At 42.8% G+C, this 21,184-nt stretch overlaps 1 protein-coding gene across 1 annotated transcript; it reads right to left on the bottom strand.

Moving 5' to 3' along the window:
• Positions 1–208: 208 nt before the first annotated feature.
• Positions 209–20,410, bottom strand: LOC119223535 (inactive dipeptidyl peptidase 10). Its single transcript, XM_062565265.1, has 25 exons — positions 20,275–20,410; positions 15,772–15,886; positions 14,563–14,658; positions 14,333–14,427; positions 12,731–12,802; positions 9,118–9,170; positions 8,439–8,520; positions 7,883–8,003; positions 7,616–7,770; positions 7,106–7,203; positions 6,600–6,723; positions 6,213–6,254; positions 6,033–6,137; positions 5,259–5,350; positions 4,445–4,492; positions 3,563–3,681; positions 3,419–3,466; positions 3,028–3,126; positions 2,538–2,604; positions 2,200–2,394; positions 2,075–2,129; positions 1,880–1,979; positions 1,713–1,771; positions 1,467–1,539; positions 209–1,298 (listed from the first exon to the last, which is right to left on the bottom strand). Exons 1-25 carry the CDS (start codon positions 20,311–20,313, stop codon positions 1,081–1,083), a joined length of 2,370 nt encoding a protein of 789 aa, XP_062421249.1. The 5' UTR covers positions 20,314–20,410; the 3' UTR covers positions 209–1,080.
• Positions 20,411–21,184: the final 774 nt, after the last annotated feature.

Raw genomic sequence — 21,184 nt, forward strand, 5'->3', positions numbered from 1 at the left:
TCATATTTAACCAGTACTAGTGCTGCTGATGTGTAGGTACTGTTCAAGGGCATCCTGTATGTCTCAAAAAAGTGTGAGCAAATGGTAGGATTTTTAAAAAATGTAAAGGAACCCCCGTTTTGCTGTAAAACAAGAAGTTCAAACGTCAATGTTGTTGGCAAATAGATTCCAGACCGCTCATTTTCAAACTCACGCCATACAGTCCACGTTTATGATTTGGTTGATAGTTTAATAGTCAAGACCCAGACTCATTTATTTCTGCACTTCACAATGTTTTTTAAATGATGTAATGTAGCGAAACAGAAACATACTGTACTTTGAAATACAGTAAAAAAAGACGCTCTTGCAATCGTCCTTGAACCAGAGCTTGTGGTGTTATTGGTCACAGTTGCTCACTTAATCACAAAATGCAAGTGATGCAAAACAACAAGTGAATAGTCCCCAAGTCCCCAAAATAAATTTGGCACATTAGAAATAATCCATATGGGTCATTTAAGCAGGAAATACATTGTTCAAAAGACCTGAAATAACCCAGATTTATCATATAGAATCTGATGAGTCTGTGACCAGCGGGGTCAAGTTGCATGTTATCTTATAGTTCAGTATTAAAATATCTTGTATGTATTGTACATTCTTACTTTGTAGGAATGGAACTTGTACAAATCATGATCCAGTAATAAGGATTTTTCCCTAATATATTCCCTGTTGCTGGCAGATTTCATAATTTTAACCCTAATGGGTGAAATATAAATCTGCAAAACCCAGGTCAACTCTATGTAAACTAATCCACATCATGCAGCCAGTACGACATGCACGTTTCAAAATCTTTGTAAAGGTGTGGCAGAATCAGTAGCCTTTTTTTACACACTAGCTGAAGTACATTTTGTAAACAAACTGTCACACAGTATAACAGAAAACATAAATTTGTGCAAAAATATTTTCCAGAAGTTGAAGGACGTGATATGATGTTTGGTCCCCACTCCTTTGCTCTTGTGCCTGGTAATCTGAACCCAAGGTGATGCATAAGATGGCCTCCAGTCCAAAGATAGTCCTTAGAGACGGCAGGAAGGGGCTCTGGGCTCAGTCATCTTCCTCCTCGTCATCCTCTACGGGTTCTAGGAAGGTGCTGTGCTTCAAGCAGGATTGGAGGTAGTTCACCACCGTCCGCTGGAAGTGCTGGATGCTGTGCGCCTCCCTCAGAACGTGGCCCTCATCGGGATACAGCTGCAGTGTATAATTGGCTTCTACCTTCACCAGTCGGCTCAAGAGTTCTGCGCTGTGCTGGAAGTGTACCCTCGCTTTGGCCAAACCCACACGCATACATTTCAATTATAATTTAAAAAATAAACATGTAACGTTTTACGTTAGCGCTCCTTTTTAAATTTGATGATTTTAATGTAAAGTTTCTTTGAGTACTATGAAAAGTGGTGTACAAATGCAGTGTATTTTTATTATTAAAATCTCACCGTCTGCGGTTCCGTGGAGAATAAGGAAATTCTGATCTTTTAGCTTGTTAACCTCCTCCAGCAATGAAGCAGTCTGGAAAAAAACATGCCATCACAATATACGTGTTTTATTAAGTACACTAAGCCGACACTAATGCTGTCCAACAATAGATCCCACCTTCAAATTCATCATATTAATCGTTTAGATTTTAATGAAACTGTTAAACTGTATTAAATCTGTAACAGAGAATATATGGGTAGCCTCACCGAGTAAGCATGCTCCTCCTTAGCTGGAAGGCCCAGATACCTCTCTGAGAATGCAGCACCTGAAATAGGTGGCAAAAATTCCCCTCAAACACATCGGTTATGTTTTGGTTTCAACATAATTCCTATGAACTTGAATTTGAATAGCTAATCATGTGATCTCAACTCACTATAAAGCCTGAAGTCAGTTATTGGTGCCACAGCGGCCGTGCATTGAAAGACCTTATCTGTAGCAGTTAGCATCTTCAGGGTTAAATATCCGCCAAATGCCTGCAAGGAGAAACCGAAAAGTGTGAAAACCATCAAAGCTTTGATGCATCCAACAACAGGAGTTTTCTTAATAAAAATAAAGAAAAAGCTGTGACCTTGCCATAGAGGACTATCCGTCGATCATCAATGTAAGGCAGTTGCATCAATAGCCTGCGGATATATTCAATTATTTAACCAGTTTACAGGCAATATTCTTCCATGTTTATGTAACTAAACTTACTCTACAACTCCAAGATAATCTTTGACTCTAACTGAGCCAAGCTTGCGCGGATCAACGGTGGTGGTCTTCTGTCCGCGGCCGACCCCACTCCTCCCGTCCACCCAGGCCAAGGCCACATTGTGAGTGCCGGAGAGGACCTGAGGCCAGTCGAGGGAAAACTCCTCCGTCACCGACTGACTGCCAGGCACCCCGTCCCTGAGCGACAGGACGAACAGGATCAGCGAGGTGCGAGACAGAGGCTGGGGCCCCCGAAGAGTGAAGAAAAGGCCACGGAGCATAGTTTGCACAACAGGTGACATAAAATAACTCTTAGCTGCCCTTTGTTCAGCGATGCTTACACAAGGACGAGGAGGGGGTGCAGGTTGGCCTCGTAACCCTGAGGTAGGGATAGTTTCAGGTGTAGATCTAAAAAAAAGCAAACCAGTCAAATAAGGTTAACTGCTTATGAATATGTTTGGAATGTAACGCTACATGTACTGCCTCGCCCTGACATGCATGTAACAATGACTTTCAAAAAAAAAAAGTTAGTTTTCATCTGACTAAAACACGAAGAAACATGCACAATTATACCAAGACAATGATTGGTCCCATAGCGGAGGTACCCTAAACCACACACTAATAATTACCAAATTGGCACAAAATGTGTTGGTTACTCTGCACTTGTCCCCCACTATATTTGTCCCTTCCAGGCTGCGACACTTGCAGCCAGTGCTTAATATAGTCTGACTGCTTGAGAAGGGCACTCACAGTGAACTTTGAAAGCCTGTATTTGTGCGTCCATTATGTTAAATATCAAACTATATAAACCACTCGTTTTATTTGTCGTACCATGGTTGTCTGCCGGAAGTGTCCTGAACAGAGTCTCAGGAAGTCTCTTGTCCTCCAGAGCTTTAGACAGAGGACCGTTATCCTCCAAAATGACATATCCTACAGGAGATTAAACACCAGTGTGTCAGATTATTAATCCTAAATATCAAAACAGAAGCGTTTAAGATTTACGCCGAGGGCCAAATCCTCATGATCTCAATGCGGACGGTTCAAACTGAGAACTACAGACAGACGGCAGTGTTTACACATGTTGGATTAAAGCCTCTACGTTCTGGTGTGCTTGAATATAGCTTCCTCTGCAGGCTGTAGCAAGAAACTGCAGACAGGATTGTGTGTGTATGTGTGTGTTTGTCGTTATATAATAAATCCGACAGGCAGATGCAACACTCACTGGAGGGGTCCTTTGTACTGTGAACCGTCACTTTAGGTATTCCAGGGCCTGAGGAATTTTTCAAAAGAAAACATTGTAAAACCAACTGTCTGGAAAGCGTTAAGCTCCAGAGCTCACTGCTCGTCTTTTGTGTTTCCCAATTACCTAGACAATAGAGGATGAAGTAGGTTTGATCGGGGCTGAATTCAGCTTTAAAGAAGCGGCATCCGTCTATAAGAGTACAGGAGATGCACCGGCGCTGAAACACTCCATCCAGGTCCACACTTGGACACAAGAAGGAGAGAAAAAGGGTTATTGACCACACAACAGAGGAAAAGGTCCTCCTGGGGAGATTTTATCGGCGCCAGGATATGTTCATTTAATTGCCAAGACGTTAAGAAAAAATGTTGGTGCGTTGAGACCAACTAAGCAGTTTGGCTTTTAAGGAAGAAATACATGCTCAATAAGATCAGACATAAAAGCAGTTATACAGATGGCTCTGTGTCGCGTCTCACGCTGACCGTCTCCACTGTGCTGCCTACAAATTGCATACAGGAATAATTACAGACCACATTAAACAAGCCACAGACTACATAATAATGTGTCATGTCCTGAAGCCCAAAGCTTGATTTTTATCATCCTCTGACTCTTTAGCTACCACCACCATGCGGTCAAAATCTAAAGGGTCTCCATATCTACAAGATTGATTGGCATACGTTATATACAGGCTTTCCTTAAAAATGTCTCAACAACTATGGGGTGGAAAGCCATTCAATGAACTTCTTGTGACTTCTCATCTGGCGCCACCATTACGTCAAATCGTATTATCTGTACACAAATACCTTGCCAACTTTATGACACTCCCATCGGCACGTTGTGTTGTGTCCTAATTATCAAAACGCGTGAAATAGTGGCCGTGGCACATATTATACCGGCCAGCATAGCTAGTTCTCTCACAACGAAACAATGTGTAATGTTTCTGTCCGAGTAGTTTTAAAAAAAAAAGAATGTGAACTCTTCCGCCATTTCTGAGGGAAGCATGTTTACCTGTACAGGTGTCTGCTCTGTCGAGATTCCTCTGCACTGAGGAAATAGCTGATGATGAGACATACAAATCACAGACATAGCACGTTATATATCAACACGGATCTCCTTTGGGCATCTGAGCTTCATCATAATTATTCTGGACATCAATTATTCATGGTGAGAATACATAGATTTACATACTTCAGCATGTTAAATCACACGTATTTGTAAAGCACCATCGGGGGGTGTGAATTGAATAAATCAAATGTGAAGTGGATGTGCATGAAAGCATCCAACGTCAACCACACACCTCTATTTAGGTAGAGTACTGTGAGACAGAAACACAGGCAAAGAGCAGTATCCGCCCGCCAGCTTTAGGGCTGCAAACACCTGACTGGATCTGCAATTGACTTGGCTTGACTATCTGTGATGCTCAGCCAGTCGGTTTATGAGGGGTTTCTGCCCCCAGCAGGATAAAAGCAGATTTAAGTGATTACATGCTCCATTAAAACTTCAATAATCATTTATCCCCTTTCAGTGGTAAAGCATTGCGACATTCAAAGTCAAGGTTAAAGTAGTTTCTTTAGGTCCTTTTTCCACTTTGGGTTGAAGAATCTCATATGTACCATTCACCCAGTGTCTGGCCTAACAAAAGGAGTTTGTTATTCAGTAGCTGACGCGTCTAGAAATAGCTTTCTGCTTGTAACGAGAGACAATCTTTTTAATGATGGCCACTATGCTACTGTAGCCTGTACGTTCATAGTTAGGAGCCCCTAGCCGTTGGAGCGTTGCGAGGCGATTAAAGCCGTCTACACACACTGCGACTCTCACGTACATTTTTCCAGCCTTCTTGTCGAGGGCACAGAGCGAAACGACGTCCCAGCTCCCGGACGTCAAGAAGCGAGCGGGGACGGAGGGGATGGCAGCCTGCGTTACACAGGGAGACAAATGAAGAGCGATGGGGAAGCCAGCTCATACCGACGATAAAAAAAAGGCACCAGGATACAACACATCTGTGTCAAAGGAACAGGTAACAAAGCAAAAACACAGTAAAAAAAAGTTAAACCAAATGAAGGCACAGGAAAGAGTGTTTTAATGTTTTAATGACGACTATCACAGATGTCCCTAAAGATGTCTCAGTATTATTGGTTCAATATTGTGCCTTGCTGTCCATGTTCTGATTCTGTGTACTGATCCCTGTGTGTGTTTGAGGAAGTGATGGGTTCTCCAAAAAAGAAAAACAGCTATGTAACATATGCAACTGTCTACTAATGGGAAGATAGCACAATAAAAAAGAAAATAAATCATCATAAAACTGCCCTCCGTGACATTCATTCATTGCTGAATGGGAAATACCGGTGCTTTTTTTTTAATGATGCAAAGACTACAACGGCCATTAAAGTAATAGCTGAAATGGCTTCTTAGATAAAAAGTGGTGTTTCAGTAATTAGGGATAAAAAAAAATGCAAATGGTTTCAATAAAAAGAGAGCAGAGGATTTCAAGCAAACCAGACTTGTTATCCCAGCATTTTAACTGACTTCTGTTAAAATGTCAATGAGCAATTCTGTCAGAAATCTTTCAAGGATCGCCTGAGGAGGAAAAACTGACCTGTGCGGAAAGACCAGCAATATGGTGAAACTCTCCTCGAGCGCCCTGCTTGGCTGGCAAAATGGTATAAAACACAGAGCCGTCTGCTGAAAACAACGGCACATCCTGTTGATGGAAAGTATTAAGTCAAAAAGGCCAACAATTGAGGGAAATGTGCAATAAAACATGAGCAGAACATACCTGTCGGTCGTTTTGCATTATGTCCATGGCCATTTTGTGCTTCTTTTGATTGAGAATCAGACAATATAGAGAAATGTGTTAATGGCACTATTCACACTAAAGCAAAATAGCATTGTGGAAATAAAGACCATTAATAGTTAATATAATATAAAACATAGAAATAATAAATGATTGGAACAGAGTAACTGAAATATTTGAGGATTTAGAGAGAATGGGCAATATAAAACTACACTACATTCTCTTGCAAATGACCTTAAATATTAATCCAGCCTGAGAGCCAATGGAAATCAATCCTAACTCCCAAGTGTAAAAGAAGCAAAAATTCTATTAGAGCCATATATTGCAGCAGAGCCCATTTGCGGACTACAAATGCTGAACACCGCTCACCTCTGAGCAAGCCCCCGTGGTGGCCTCGCACACGCAGAGCACCGATTGGTTCTGGGCACGATTCAGCCAACGAACCGCGAGGCGGGTGCTGCTGATCCAGGTCACCATGGAGATGTAGCTGTCTCTGAAGGGGCGTTGCAGAAAGATAATACACCGGCAAAAGGGATTGGAAAGTGGTGGGGGGGGGGAACACAATTCTGACTATTTTAGACCCAATATCTGGGTATCAGTAGGTGCTGATCCCATACCAGTATTTAGGTAATACTGGTTACTTCCTTAGTGTGGAAGTAACTTTGATCATTATTTAATGTGCGTGGCAGAATTAGGCCTGACTTTAACATAGCTTTCTAACTATTTAAAGCAAAATAGCATCCAAACCAAAATAAACATTATATATAATGTATATTATACTAGCTATTACAAAAATGGCATCTGCTTGTCTTATCCAGCAATCCAAGTGAGCATCGGTGCATCTCTAGTCCATTAAGAAGGAAGAGGTGTAGTACCTGGCCCTGAGGGAGTCCAGAGGCATCATCTCCAGAGTGTGAGCTGGACCGTACAGATTCACCACAAACAGACTGACCGATGGGATACTTGACCCAGCCTGTGACACAAACATGAAAAGAGACAAAATAATCAAAAGTACGTACACTCAGGCAAATGTTTTTAGCCGAGCTAACTGTATTTAATAAGTGGATGTAGGACTTTGACCATTACTTTGTGTGAATGGTGTTGAAGCCTCGAACTGGGAAGTTTGGTCGTCACTACGTTGTTTTATTGGAACCAAAAGTGACTTTTAAAATTTAAGGGACTGCAACTTGAAAAATGAACATCGTAGTGTATCGAAGAACCGTTTAAAAAAGATGTTGAAAACCTAGACTGGTGTTTACACTAATGTTAACTGTAATAGTAGTAATAAGTCAAGTGAAGTTGCCACATCATTGAAACCGCTGAACATCCGAATGTTCATTTCACCCTCAGAGCTTCCAGAGGGACTACAGACTAACCCTTTTTACCTTGGGGTAGGGGAAGAGCACATTGGAGGGGTAGAGACCACCGAGGAAGTGAGGTATTTCCATCACAGGTGTGGCAGAGTTGTTAATGGCGAGGTACGCCAGCCGGGCCCCGTCCCCGGACCACCAGTGGGCCACGTATGTCAGAAGCACTTCCTCTGTTTCAACAGACAGTGTAAGTTGTTGTATCAGCTCAAAAGCACACACGGGAGGAGTGTTGTCCGCTTGGTTTCGCCGATTCTGCATTTTAAGTGCTGGAAAACGTCCCACCTTCATAAGTCCAGTCAGAGAGCCCGTTCACCACGTTCTGCTCCAGGTCGGTGGTTGTGAGGCGCAGGTCTTTGCTGTTCACACTCGGCCTGTAGTAGATATCTCCGTCAAACACGTAGGCCTGGCGGGGGGGGGCGGCACAGACAGACAGGGCGAATCCGTTATCAAAGAGCACATGCGGTTGAAGGCTTCGTCGCTTGGCTGCTTGAACCGAGCGTGAGTGAATGATCCATCGGCCATTACAAGTGAGAGCCAACACATCTTCCCTCGCCAGTTAATATGCTGCCGACATAGAAGCCAAAAGCCAATTATAATACAGGGAGGGTAGATGAAGTGTAAAACAATTCCACTCTCCAACAGTCTCCGGCAATAACCCCTTGGAGAGAGTTCGTCTCAAAATGACAGAGACATGATGCTATTGATGACACAATTATGAAAATGATGTCAAAGGACTTTGTTTCGATGGATTCTTGAGGTTGAGAAGATGTCTTTATCAGCTGATTCAGCTGACGCAGACGGCACATTGATCAGGTAAATGAGAGAGGCCCCGGCTTACCAGCTGGCTCCCCTGAGGCCCCCAGGAAGCGTACTGTAGCACTGCCTTCTCCCTCTCCGGGGGATTAAGCTCAAGCAGATTCCTGGAACACACAAATACTCAGACATAAGGCCACTGTTAGGGACTGGTGACCTGTTTACAGCCCTCTGAGGTCCATCCATGCCGTGTCCTTGAGCTTTGCTCACTGCACTGCGAGGACAAAGGAGCAAGATGCAGACAAGGAAAAACAGGACAGAGGATGGAGTTGGAACATGCAGGAGTGCAACTTTTCTTCCTACATATTCCCAGCTGCACTGGTGTTCTTCCTAAGGACAGGCAAACAGTTTCCCCCAAAGCATCAGGCAATGATCAATACGGCAGGCCCCTCCTGAATTCCTTTATCAGAACCATTCATCAGAAGCTCCAGGGATCATTCACAGTTTCCGCCGGAGGTCTTCCACCATTACAATGGACCTGAACATGAATCTCAGGCAGTGAAATCTGAAGTATATTAAAAAAACCTTACGATTGGATATGAAGCCAAAAAAACCACCGAAGAATGAATGCAGGTCTGACATAAACATGAGGCTCTGATTGGATGAGACACACTCTGCAGGGGGAGGTTTTTAATCCGCGGGTCTGCTTGTATTGGTGACATGCCCAGTGCAGCCCATGCATTAGCATTCATGATTCCACCTACCCATCGGCCACATTGTAGATAGCATAGGAGGCTGTGAAGGACTGAGAGAACACCTGAAAGAGGTAGAGGATATCATGCACACAGGTGTGCCGCACTTAGATGACAACACAAACACGTATAAAGGAAACTTTATACAAATTGAACAAAGGTTGGGGAGGGCCATGCAGAGACCCATATTACTTAAACAAATCCCTTGTATCTCTTAATAATTTTCTAGATCCCTGCAAATCACTGAGTGGCTCATTATATTTTGAAAGAGCAACAAGAATATGCAGCAAAATTCAGGAAGCCCAATTTTAGGTTATTATTTCACCTAAAGTAAGCAGTTGAAGCAAAGTATATGGAACTGTGGCAATATTACCAAGTGTTTGAATGAAAATGAACAAAACTCTTCAGGACTGATACAATATATTGACTTATTACACCGCTTCTGATACCATCGGCAACAATGTCTCACCTAAAGAGCTGGATGGTTTTCAGAACGTTTTGATTGATGAGGTTTTGAATACAACAAGAGGGGGCAGCATCAGAGCATTCGGGTGAAGGTTCCGGATAAATGGGCACATCTTGTGTTCCAGAACTGAAAACCCTATTCTGCTAGGCTATACTAATAGAGCAAAGCTGATTTTGGTAGTCAAAAGTTCTTTGGTTTCTGGCTTTGAGAGTAGCTTGTGTTTACAAATATTGACCGAAAACACAATGGCGATGACAGTGTACATCGTTGCAAGTGGGGTACCCATTCAAGACAGAAACCACGTTATACATTCTTAGAAATAGTATTTTAACAGCCAACATCTTTCCCACTGAGCTGTGTGACTAAATAAATGAACACACTGAAGAAGACGAAGCGACCACAATGAACCAATGTGTGCACGGGTAGGTGTGCATGTTAACCAAAATTGACTTGAGCATTACCTGATGAATTCTGGGTAATGTATTGATTTGTATTGTATTTTTATTTCTTTCATGCAACGGGTTGGAAATAAGCTATTTGCTCACTGGCCTCTGAAGGCCCGACCCTTCTGAACAAACAGTCCCCACAGAAATTAAATGTCACGTCGTCTTTACGGCACAGTTAGCGGTGAAATTGGATTTCTCCTGTCCGTTGCTAGACCATGCATGGAAGGAAAAACACAATGCTCAGCACTAAAGAAAGAGAAATAAGTTCTGAGGCTATCTAAATGAAAATGAAGATCTGTAACAGGGTGTACAGCTCTAACAATCACAACAGAAAAGAACGGCGAGGGAAGGAAGACGAAGGGGTGAATTGGTCCAACTATACAGGAAGAAGTGAGTGAGGGAGATACAGAGAAAGACGGTAGGATGGAAAGGAGGAGAAAAGGACTGAAGTGCCCATCGCCCCGTGAACCACGTTCATTAAGCCGTTCATGATTACTAAATGATCCCGGAGATTCCGCCCATGATTTAACATCGCGGGGCTGGTGGCTGTACTTTATTGGGTGTTTGTGTTTGTCAGTGTGATAAACGGATAGAGACAGTGAGAGCATCTGTCCTGGAGAGGAAGATTGAATTCTAATGTGGCTGCGAGTAAAAAAATCATAAATCTTCCAGACTACTCCCCGTTCCAGTTCCCACCCACCTATTTTTTTCCCCCTACCAAATAGGAAGGGGGTAGGAATAAAGCACAGATTAAACACTGATAATATAGCTTGTGAATAATGTGTTAAAGGAGACTCATGGCACAGATAATTATATATTAGTATAGTATCGTAGTAATCCATATTTTGTACCCACTGCATGATCCACAGTACAGAGATCCCCGCATCCTTCCCTCTCATCGTTGCAGCCCCGCTAAGCTCTGTCTTTGATACCAGCGCCCGTCAGCGTTTGCTGCAGAGTGTAGACACGACTCTGTTGGCATGTTATTTGTCCTTAAACTGCACCGTCTTGGTTGGAGGGTATATTCTCAGTCGGCCCTTTCAAAGAAATATTTGGTACTTCTCTTTCTTGTTTCCTCCACTGGTACAGAACCCCATTCCAGTCAAACAGGCTTTAAGAAAAGAAAAGATTTGCCTGTCTAGAGGAAAATCTGCGCTCCCTTGTTGTGGCAAAATCCCCAATCCACTTCAAGGTATACCCTTTTATCCACATCCATTTATTTCCAACCACCAGGTTCAAAAGACTCCCTAAAGAACAAACACAAAATCCAGAGAAGCCTTTTAACTTTACCCACAGCCTTAACATCCACTCCGCTCTACTGCGACATTCTCCTTTTGGCGTCTCTGCCATTCTCCGAACACCATTCTGATTTTAACAGGGCAGTGTATTAGAGGGCAAATGATGCATTTCCTATTTTGTGCCCAACTCCATCCATCCCATGTGGCTTCCCCCGCTGCTCCCTCTGTTTTTTTTTTTCTTCTTCTAACGTTCTCTGCCACTCTCAGCAGCGTGATGCTTCTCGTTTGAACAGCAAAGCTGGGGCAAACAGCTTCAGTCAGCACAAATCCCCCCCCTGAGATAGAGAGAACAAGGAGTATCCGAGAGTGAGGAGGAAGGAGCGAGGAGGGAAGGACGGAGCAGGGGAAGGTTGAGGAGAATGGAGGAAGGCACACAAAGTGTGAGGCATGCTTAAGTGAACATATCCGTTTCTAAATATTCAAATGATTCCAGGTGGCGTGCCCACTGCCTTGGATTTCCCACCGTGTGAATGCACACTGAGCATACAGATGAGAGGCGCCGATTCCTGCAGACATCAAAGAAAGCTGTTGAGATTCATCTAGGATAACCCAAAGATTGGAAAACGAGATCCGAGCCCTATCTCTACAGAGACATCTGCGAAAGTGATACACATGTTAATCACAGAACAATGCTGAACAATGCAGTTAAAATGGATTCATACTGTGATACAGCAACAGGACCCTCTTCTCCCCCGCAGAAAAGAAATGACAAATGAGAGCGTGAGAGAGCTGCTAAATCTGGTTTCAGGTTTTTAATAAAAAAATCGAGTGGAAAATGTGGGGAGAGATTTGATTTCACCCTCCGTCGCTGATTACTTGCAAATACCAAAACTTGTGTGGCCTTTTAGGAGAGACCCGACAATTTCTGAATGGAACAGGGATTTGCAGAGTGAACAGGGAGCTACGTGGCCTTAAAGTAAAGGGCGCCAAACGCCATCGGTATGGTTTCTACCACGGCGCTTGTGCAAAACCACCTGCAATTGTGATTCTCGTCAGCTTCTCATTCAAATTCACCGTCGAGCTGCCGGGGCGATTTCATTATGCCGCTCTAAAATATACCCCTCCATCTCCCAGATGTCCCCCCCCCCCCCCCCCTCTCCCCGGTATCTCACAGATCACTCACCAAGCTTCCCTCAGTCGAGTCGCCTGCACCTTACGCCATCAGCCACTTTAATTATTCAACTCCCCATATGTTATCCCAGTCATGTGACAGGCGTTATAGAGCTTATGAGGGCTGCAGTAGCAGAATATGTATACACACACATGCGCGCGCACACACACACACACACACACACACACACACAGGCTCTGATTAGGATGCTTTTCAGCATTGTTTTGCATCGTTGATATTAGGAGGATAATGAAGGTCCCGAATAACTTAACCGAGTCAATTTAGGCACCCGGAGAAAACCTACCGGTCGAATGTTATACGCCAGGAGGACAGACGTCTTGTCTGCAGACACTTCAAATTTAGTAGTGGTCAGGTCCTGTTGAAAGATTGGACAACACATCATCAGCAACTTCTGTTTGTTTTCTTGTGGAAACAACCCTTCAAAATCCTTCACAATGACATTCGCATTCTATCCGACCGCTCTCTCAAACAAGCCCAGAGGGAAATGTTCACTGCTCTCTGAGTTGCATCCTTTTTATATTGCATGGTTTGCATTCAATTGGGCATACTAAATTGTCATAACATGTAACGGTAAATTGTACCCTTTTGATCATATCATCTGCTGAGGATTGTGTGTCAGAATAGCAGGCACAGTATGCTAGTTAAAATACAGCAGAATGTAGCCAGAAGCAGTAAGACACTCTGGTATTTTTGGCTTACTGCATTTGACAAACTATGTATTGGGATGTGTCTGCACTGCAATGCTAAACTACTACATTTGTATTCAGAATGCACAAATGTTCTCCTGGATTACAGTTGTACTTTTAAACAGTCAGCAACACAAGGATATGGTTACAAATGGCAACAAAAGAGCTAGGTCCTGTAGAAAAAAGATCAGGATTTGGCTTGTAACTACTAGGAACACGAAGAAAAGGGTAATACATTTTGCTGGAAACGAACAATGACGTTTTGTTGTAAGGGGTCATAGTTTATAGAAAACAGGGTGTCGGTATAGTATAATACAATATTTTACAGAACTCAAGTTTCTTAATCCGAACCTTGAGAGACAAACACATCACCAATGTCGTTGGCAAGTAAAACACTAGAGTAAACAAAATATTTACATTAAATGGGTAGAATTGTATAAAATTAAGGTCCAAGGCCTGAAGCAAATGTGTAGATGAATCATAAAGGATATATTTGCATGGTAAATTTTAATTTAGCATAATACTTCACTATAAACTCCATAATAAGTATAAATATGACGACTACTGTTGATCACCTATGCACCTGTCTCATAAAATAGATGTAAGATGAGTTTACCTGTTTGAAAAAGTGTTCCCTAAAAAGGTTTTCTTAATTACTTTGAATACAAATATCAACGTTTGACATCATATGCAAGTATAATTGTGTCAGCCCTTCATTTAAATAAGGAAAGGCAATAAGGATCTTGGCTATTCATACAGGTATATACAGTTTTCTGGAAGCAGTAAATAAAGAATCATATCATAGCACCGAGGAACGTCACGTTGTCAACCCAACAACACAACCCCGCTTTAAGCGCCTCAGCAATGACCCATATAGGGCTGTCAGTGCCGCACGGAGGCGTTCGAAATGATGCCCCTGCTCGGGAAAGTCTCTTTGAAGCCACATGTTGAGAGAGCTCCCAGCGCAGCCAGATTTGGGGGGAGCAATGAGCTTAAACCGTCACTCTTTTTTTTTTTGTCTTAAGTGTGGGATGTGGAATAGTGGGACTCTACGTCTTCTCTCTCTCTCTCTCTCTCTCTCTCTCAATCCAGAAGCCCTATTTATCCAGTCGATTGGTTCTACTGTCCGCGGATCCGTCAATCCGGTCAATACTGAAAAATTCGACCCTGCTCTCAAAAGCTACGTTGGCGTAACTCACCAGGGAGCTGTTGTCCACGAGAGTCGAGGTGATGTTGCTGTTGAGGGTAAACGACAGGACTTGTCCTTCTCTCGTACGGAGAGCCACTTCGTTCTCTGACAGGGTCGCGGCAGGTCAGGAAAAAAGGGATGCTGGGTTATCAAAGCGATGGTCTCAAATGAGATTGGCCAAGTGGCATTGAGCCGACCCGAGCACTTGGTCAGTCGCGGGGACAAAATGCGGGTCCTTACCGTTCAACCATGCCGCACAAGGGTTGTGAACTTTGAACTCGGCCCTCTCCAGATCCTCCATAGTGAGATGGGAGCGGAGTAATAAGTGAGATTCATCTTCAGAGGGAAGAGAGGAGAGTTAATCACGTTATCAAAAAAAGTACGTCATGTTTACAGTGAAGAAGCCCGAGCATGTTGGAGCTTGTGCTTCGGTTATAGAGTAATTGTTCACTTTTTTTTGCCTTCATTTGACAGACTGCAGAGAAAAGGGAAGGCGGGGGATGGAGGGCTATGTCACGCACCAAAGGCTGGCTTCCAAGGTGCTCCCATTTCTTTTCTTTCTCTTTTTTAAGGAGACGAGATTCGGAGCAGATATATCGCCTCTCAACGTTTTACAACATGGCCTCCCCTGATCCAGCGCCCTGTAGCTAAGTTATCTATTTGAACTGGGCTAAATTACGGCAAGCGTGCTAAGAGAGTTTTCCTCGGGGGGGGCGGGGGGGGGGGGGGGGGAGACTAGAAGGATTGTTGTTTCACTTCCGTAATGAAGCTGTCAATTGGCACATCGTTATCAGCTGACTCGCTCACATGCAAACATTCACCAAAAGTCAGCCAAGCTATGTCGACACAAATCTTGGATAACAACACAGACTTAACTACTCAGGTAGACATTAAGCCACGATATCTTTACATATAAAATAGCCGTGTGCTGCTATATTATTTCGTCATTTGCTCCTTTAATGTTGCTGTTTCTATGTTGGAAAATGTTGAATGCAGTAACATGCAGCTATCTGTCCAGCAGCTGGTTGTGTGGTTGTGTGGTTGAACCTCTTTAAGCATCAGGCAATATGAAGAGTTTATGACTCTATTGACATTGGAGGACGCGTTAACAGAATAACCACCAGAATAGAAATAGGTAAGATCCACTAGCCGACACACACAGCCCTCCATGTAACTGTGTACGTACGGCCCAAAAAAACTCAGGAATGTCTTTTTTAAAACCGTTTTCAGACAGATAATATAAGCAAGATATTGTATCTTCATTTGAAGGCTTTAGAGGTGTTGGAAGCCGATAGCGATGGCTTCATACCCGACAGACAACAGAGTTCTATCGTTCTTTTCATCTAACCCTCTATCCGTTTACACATTTCCCAAAATATCCCTTTAATACCCCAAATTAAAACACAGCTCTCCTTTGCTGCTTTTTCTCCTCCAAACAGTCGTTCTTACCGGGCGTGAGGAGGATGACAGAGAGAATAACCAGTGACATAACAGCCAGGATCACCACCATGGCTATTCCTATGCCCTTCCAGTTCCGCGGGGGACCATCTGAACTCCCCAGGTCCTGATATGAAAAGAACAAACACAAACACAGCGATGAGTGCCAGCACAGCAGTGGAGGAGGACATTAGTGCTGCTTCATCCCCACGATCTCACAGAAACTCCTCCCTGACAGGCCCATCATTACAGCGAGCCCCCCGGGGGAGGCTGCTGAGACCGGTCTTTGCTGAGTTACACTGATTTTACGTATGAGAAATGCATGACATTGTGGTTATATACAGTATATATGACACCTTCAGACTTTGATCGCAGGAGCAATTTTGTCCGCGCTTTAAGTTTTTTAGATCACCGCCTCATTTCACCGGTTACATGACTTATGGGCCATGTGGTTTTTCTACAATAAAAGAGGGAAGTGGTGGAAATTACAATGAAAAATGTGGTGCCTGAATGCTTTTTATAGGGAAAGCTGCCACCTATTTCTTCTGCTTCGCTGGATCAGAATTTATTCAATAGGCCTGGATGACACTGTTAACGAGGCAATGGAAGGGCGGAAAAGTAGTTGGGAATATTTAACTATCCAATATATTACAGGCAAAGCTTCAGTTACCAACACATCCTGTGTGTGTTATCAGCGAGATCTGATGGAAGGAGCCACCATCCGTGTCATTTACAATTAAACACAATTGCATGCTGTTCCCCGGCTGCACTCTCCTCAGAGCCGCTGAGGGTGAGTGGGTTCAATCGCGTGTAGCGGCTACACATTTCACTCCTCGTTGTGGCTGTCCCACCTTTTGGCTCAGCCCCTCGAGGCCCCGCCTGTCCAGATCACCTTCCTCTGGGCAGCTGAAGGCGGGAATCTTTGCTCGCTGGACAACAGATTGCTCCAGCCGGCGCTCCCCGGGTGACACCAGCTGTCTCTGACTCAGTTGTATTGGAAGCGTCTAACGAATCCTCTCCACAAACGTACACTTTTTCACCTCAATGGACTATCTGACATAAAGCCGCAGGGACATAAGAGTATCAAAGTGCAGAAAAACTGAGAGTGCACTCACAGAACTGGAGTCAAAATGCCTTTTAAAATACATTTTAGAAAAGTGAAACATGGGAAAAGAGTGAAAGGTCAATGCAGTTGAAACAGAAGCAGAGAATTTATCGTGTATGCCTCTGTGTGCCATTTACTTTGATGAAAATCCTGCATTCACAATGGATTTTTTAAACCCTTTTGAAAATGTGTCTCTTTTTTTGTAGAAAGCAGTTTTACTTGACAAAAGGAAGACAAACCACTGTTTTCCAACACGGATCGCCTGCCAAGGTCTCTTCTTTAAATAATCTGCTTGGCTACAGTATCATAGCATGTTCCAATTAAAACCACAACTGATTTTTACCTTTGAAGTTATGTTTGGACATGTATCTGCACTGGCCTGTCCAACACTCTTTTTCTCATTCTACTGCCCTCTCAGCAATGTCTCCACCTTGCTTCTGAGCAAGATCAAATATCAATCAAAGTGAGCCTTTGAAATCCGACAGGAGTTGGAGGATAGAAGACTAGATGAGGTTTCAGTCGAATACACCATGTAGGAAAACTGAAATCAAAAGTTTATGTATCCATAACATTCCTGGAGGAATTGAGATGTTTTCTTTTAGCCAAACCATAAAGAGCTGCATTAGAGAAGAGCTTTTCTGTTCGCCAGCGGAGCAGAAGGGATTTTTTACTCAACCCAATGAGAGAATCAATAAGGATGGTATAAGATAACAATAATATAATCATTTATAAAGTGGTATAAATCCAGACGGAAACTATTAATAGTGGGAATACAGATATAAATTAGACTCTTAGGAAAGATTTCCTCAGATGAACACAATTTCTTGTCAAATATTTCAGCCCCATGTGGAACATGCAGACCCGTTCTGACCTTCCTATCATTTTAACTTAAGAATAGCCATTATTGTAGTGGAACGGTAAATTAAACTGCACACAAATCCAGATAGCCAGCTTTATTCTTCCTCATCGAAAATCAAACAACCACATTTTAATGTGCACACAAAAGAGAAGCATTAAATCCAATTTCTCCATCTTCGCAGCGAACAACACAACTGGGTTGTGCAGAATCAAGGCGGTGCTGAGAGTTCATAAATTAGGCTCCGGGGACCTCCTTAACTCCATCTTCTGTGTCTTTGATGCATGGAGCATCCAGCGGTACATAAAAAGAACCATAGCGGGGTTGTTTCAGGCTTCCGCTTCTGTGTTTGCAGACCTCAAAAGCCCCTTAGGACATCAGGCAAAGATGTTTATTACTGACATGAAATCGGCAGACGGATAAATGGTATAATCACCAGCATTAAAAAGGGGGAAATCTATTGGCAAACACACACAGCACCTCAATGTAATCTATGTTGTCCTTCCTTTAACGACGCTATGGGATTTCTCACAAGGGAAAGCTGTAGATTGGAAAGTAACCCACGTATGTCTTACTAGATCAATGTCTGTAAGAGCAGGCTGTATCTTAAATGAGAATGGGATAAATAGTAACCAATGTGCTGTAATGAATTACGACAGACAATACGGATTAACATTCACTCATCCCATCAAAATGCTTTGTCCTCGCACACCGGGCTACCAATTCTCCCTTTTTTTAAATTAAAGAATAAAAAAAGTGTGTGGTAAGGACACCATATGAGACTTACTCGGCGGACTTGTTGGCCTCAAGGCTGTTGCCAGACAATACAGCACCAGCTTTTGTAAAATGAAAGCCCTGCTGCTTTAGCCTCTAGCGCGGCAAAGAGGCTCTGTCTTATTCTTTTCAGGCCCCCCCATCAGGCATAAGAAAATGACACAAAGGGTACGAGTACGTATGAGGGAGGTTTTTCGTCACCACGTCCAGCCAGCTCCCAGGGGCCAGTTCCTGCCTTTAGGAAACATAAATCCGTGGGGGGGAACTGCGGTTTACATGATGTGACTAAGATGAGAAACCCTTTAGAAATACCCTCACAATAAAGAATAGGCTTACAATATGCTATTATACAGTAAAATAATACACACGTCACATCAGTGCGGAGGATGAATGTTAAAACCATATTGAGCTACAAAAACATCTAATTAAATGATTAAAATATCTTTCTTCCTCTCTTTAAGGATTAATTGAAAGCATTATGCATGTCTGATGTGGCTTTCATATTTGTGGCTTTCAAGTAATTTACGTTCACTCCTATGTATCATGATACGTGTGACACACGGATATATGACACAAGCAACAACCCACATCATGCCATGAATCATTGCGTGTTTTCATGGACGCAGAGCTACAATCGCAACCCAGGTCGGCCTCATTAAAGGCTTTGCAGTGTGAAGAACATTGATTAGAGTTGTGACATGAAATGTTGCAACATTTGCAGGTAATGGGTTGTTTTTAAGCCCCCGCAGCATTATGTGGCCCCCTTTTCAAGTATGACAATAATCCTGCGGTAGTGTCACCCAGCCCCCTTACAGCAGGTTTAACAAAGTGTAGATTCAAGTAAAGGTTAGTGTGACACCTGATGTGACACATCACAGTGCAGATAAACATCACTGAGCTGCCCAACGCTTTCTCCGACCAATCAGCGCATGAGTGAAAATATTTCCCCCCAAAAAGATGACAGTTTGTTGAGATGTCTGTCAGGTCTCACTTTTTTGGTTAATTGTTGCACAGTGCTGTACAGAACATTTTTGGATAATGCCTGATGCGGACAGTTTGATTCTAAAGAAGGAAGAGTTACGTAAGTGATGTAAATCCAATTAAAAGTGAAGTGATGTACACAAAAAAAAAACAAAGCGTGGCATTTATTAGCACCAAAAAGAGATAACCGTCTCGATTAAACACGCTCAAGTCACATTGAAGCAGGTGTGCATGCTCATTATAATGAGAGAGCTGCATTAAATTATTTACATTATAGATATTTCACTTAATTGCATTTGACATAATCCATCAATGCGTTAATAGTGTGAGCCAGAAACCAAAACAGAGGATGCATTGACTAACAGTCTTTGTTTAATGACAATACACCTACACGGCAGAGGGATAATCAATCATACATAGTGAAGGATGGAGGTTCGACCCCCGTAGACGCTGTCAACGCTGCTTTGACATGTTGTATTATACTGGAGTAAAATAATATTAACGACGATATCGGGGAATTAAAGTGTCCACGGGACAGAGGGACAATATGAGTGAGAGGCTGTGGACGTCGAGTTACCACAGCAGCCTGCACCGCAGTGCACAGAGTCAGGGCTGTCCAGAAGATGAATATTAGTGGAAACACTCATTGATTAATCATCGTATTGTGGGCACACATGAGGATTTCCTCACTGCACATCAGAGACTACACACATATACACACGCGCACACGTTGGTCCTAATCTGAGGAAAAACCAAGGAATCGAACAATACACAAAAAAAAAACATAGCCCACACATACCAGCTCCGTAGTCATGTTTTGTTGAGTTGTGGCAATCATTGTAATCCGCAACAAGCTCTGCTGCCTCCGGAGCTTCAACACCCGTCGAGCGGCTGTAGTGTTGTCTTGCGGAGCTTTTTCTGCATGCTGCTTCTTGCAAGTTCTCTCTCTCTCTCTCTCTCTCTCTCTCTCTCTCTCTCTCTCTCTCTCTCTCTCTCTCTCTCTCTCTCTCTCTCTCTCTCTCTCTCTCTCTCTCTCTCTCTCTCTCTCTCTCTCTCTCTCTCTCTCTCTCTCTCTCTCTGCACGAGCGGCAGTCGTTCAATCATCACATATTTCCAATCTGGGAAAAACTATTTATCGGCTCAGACAGATGGCTAGTTATTCCAGCATTCCATCAAAATAAAGTTATTATGAATGAAAAAAAAAACCGTACAAAACCATTAACAGCCAGTAACGTATTAATTGTATTGCTGTGCTATTGAAACGTGCAATATTTAAATTCATTTCATTTCATTTAGAAATGTATGATTTTATTAAAATTAAATAACATAGCCGACTAACTCGCGTAGTGTACGAGTAAGGCTGCCAATATATGCATTGGAGAAAAAATTGCAATTTGTGATACATGGATTTTATTTATTTAAAAATATTGAGAATCCTTCATTAGTTTGACATTACCTTTCAGCCACATCTTACTGACTTTATCTTATTAACTCAGCGTAACTAATCTTCGCCAGTATGGAAAAATATGAAACATTACCGGAAGTTTACGGTATGGTCTTCAATTTTACAATTGAACATGGACTCATTTCTAACATTTTATTTGTGAACAAATTAAATATATACTGTACGTGGCGTTTCTAATTGTTGGTGCATTTTGTTTGGAACTGACGATTGAACGTTACGGCGCTTTTAATTCGAAAAATGCGCA

Source organism: Pungitius pungitius, chromosome 1, assembly GCF_949316345.1.
Source record: "Pungitius pungitius chromosome 1, fPunPun2.1, whole genome shotgun sequence".
In the NCBI taxonomy this organism is placed as follows: domain Eukaryota; kingdom Metazoa; phylum Chordata; class Actinopteri; order Perciformes; family Gasterosteidae; genus Pungitius; species Pungitius pungitius.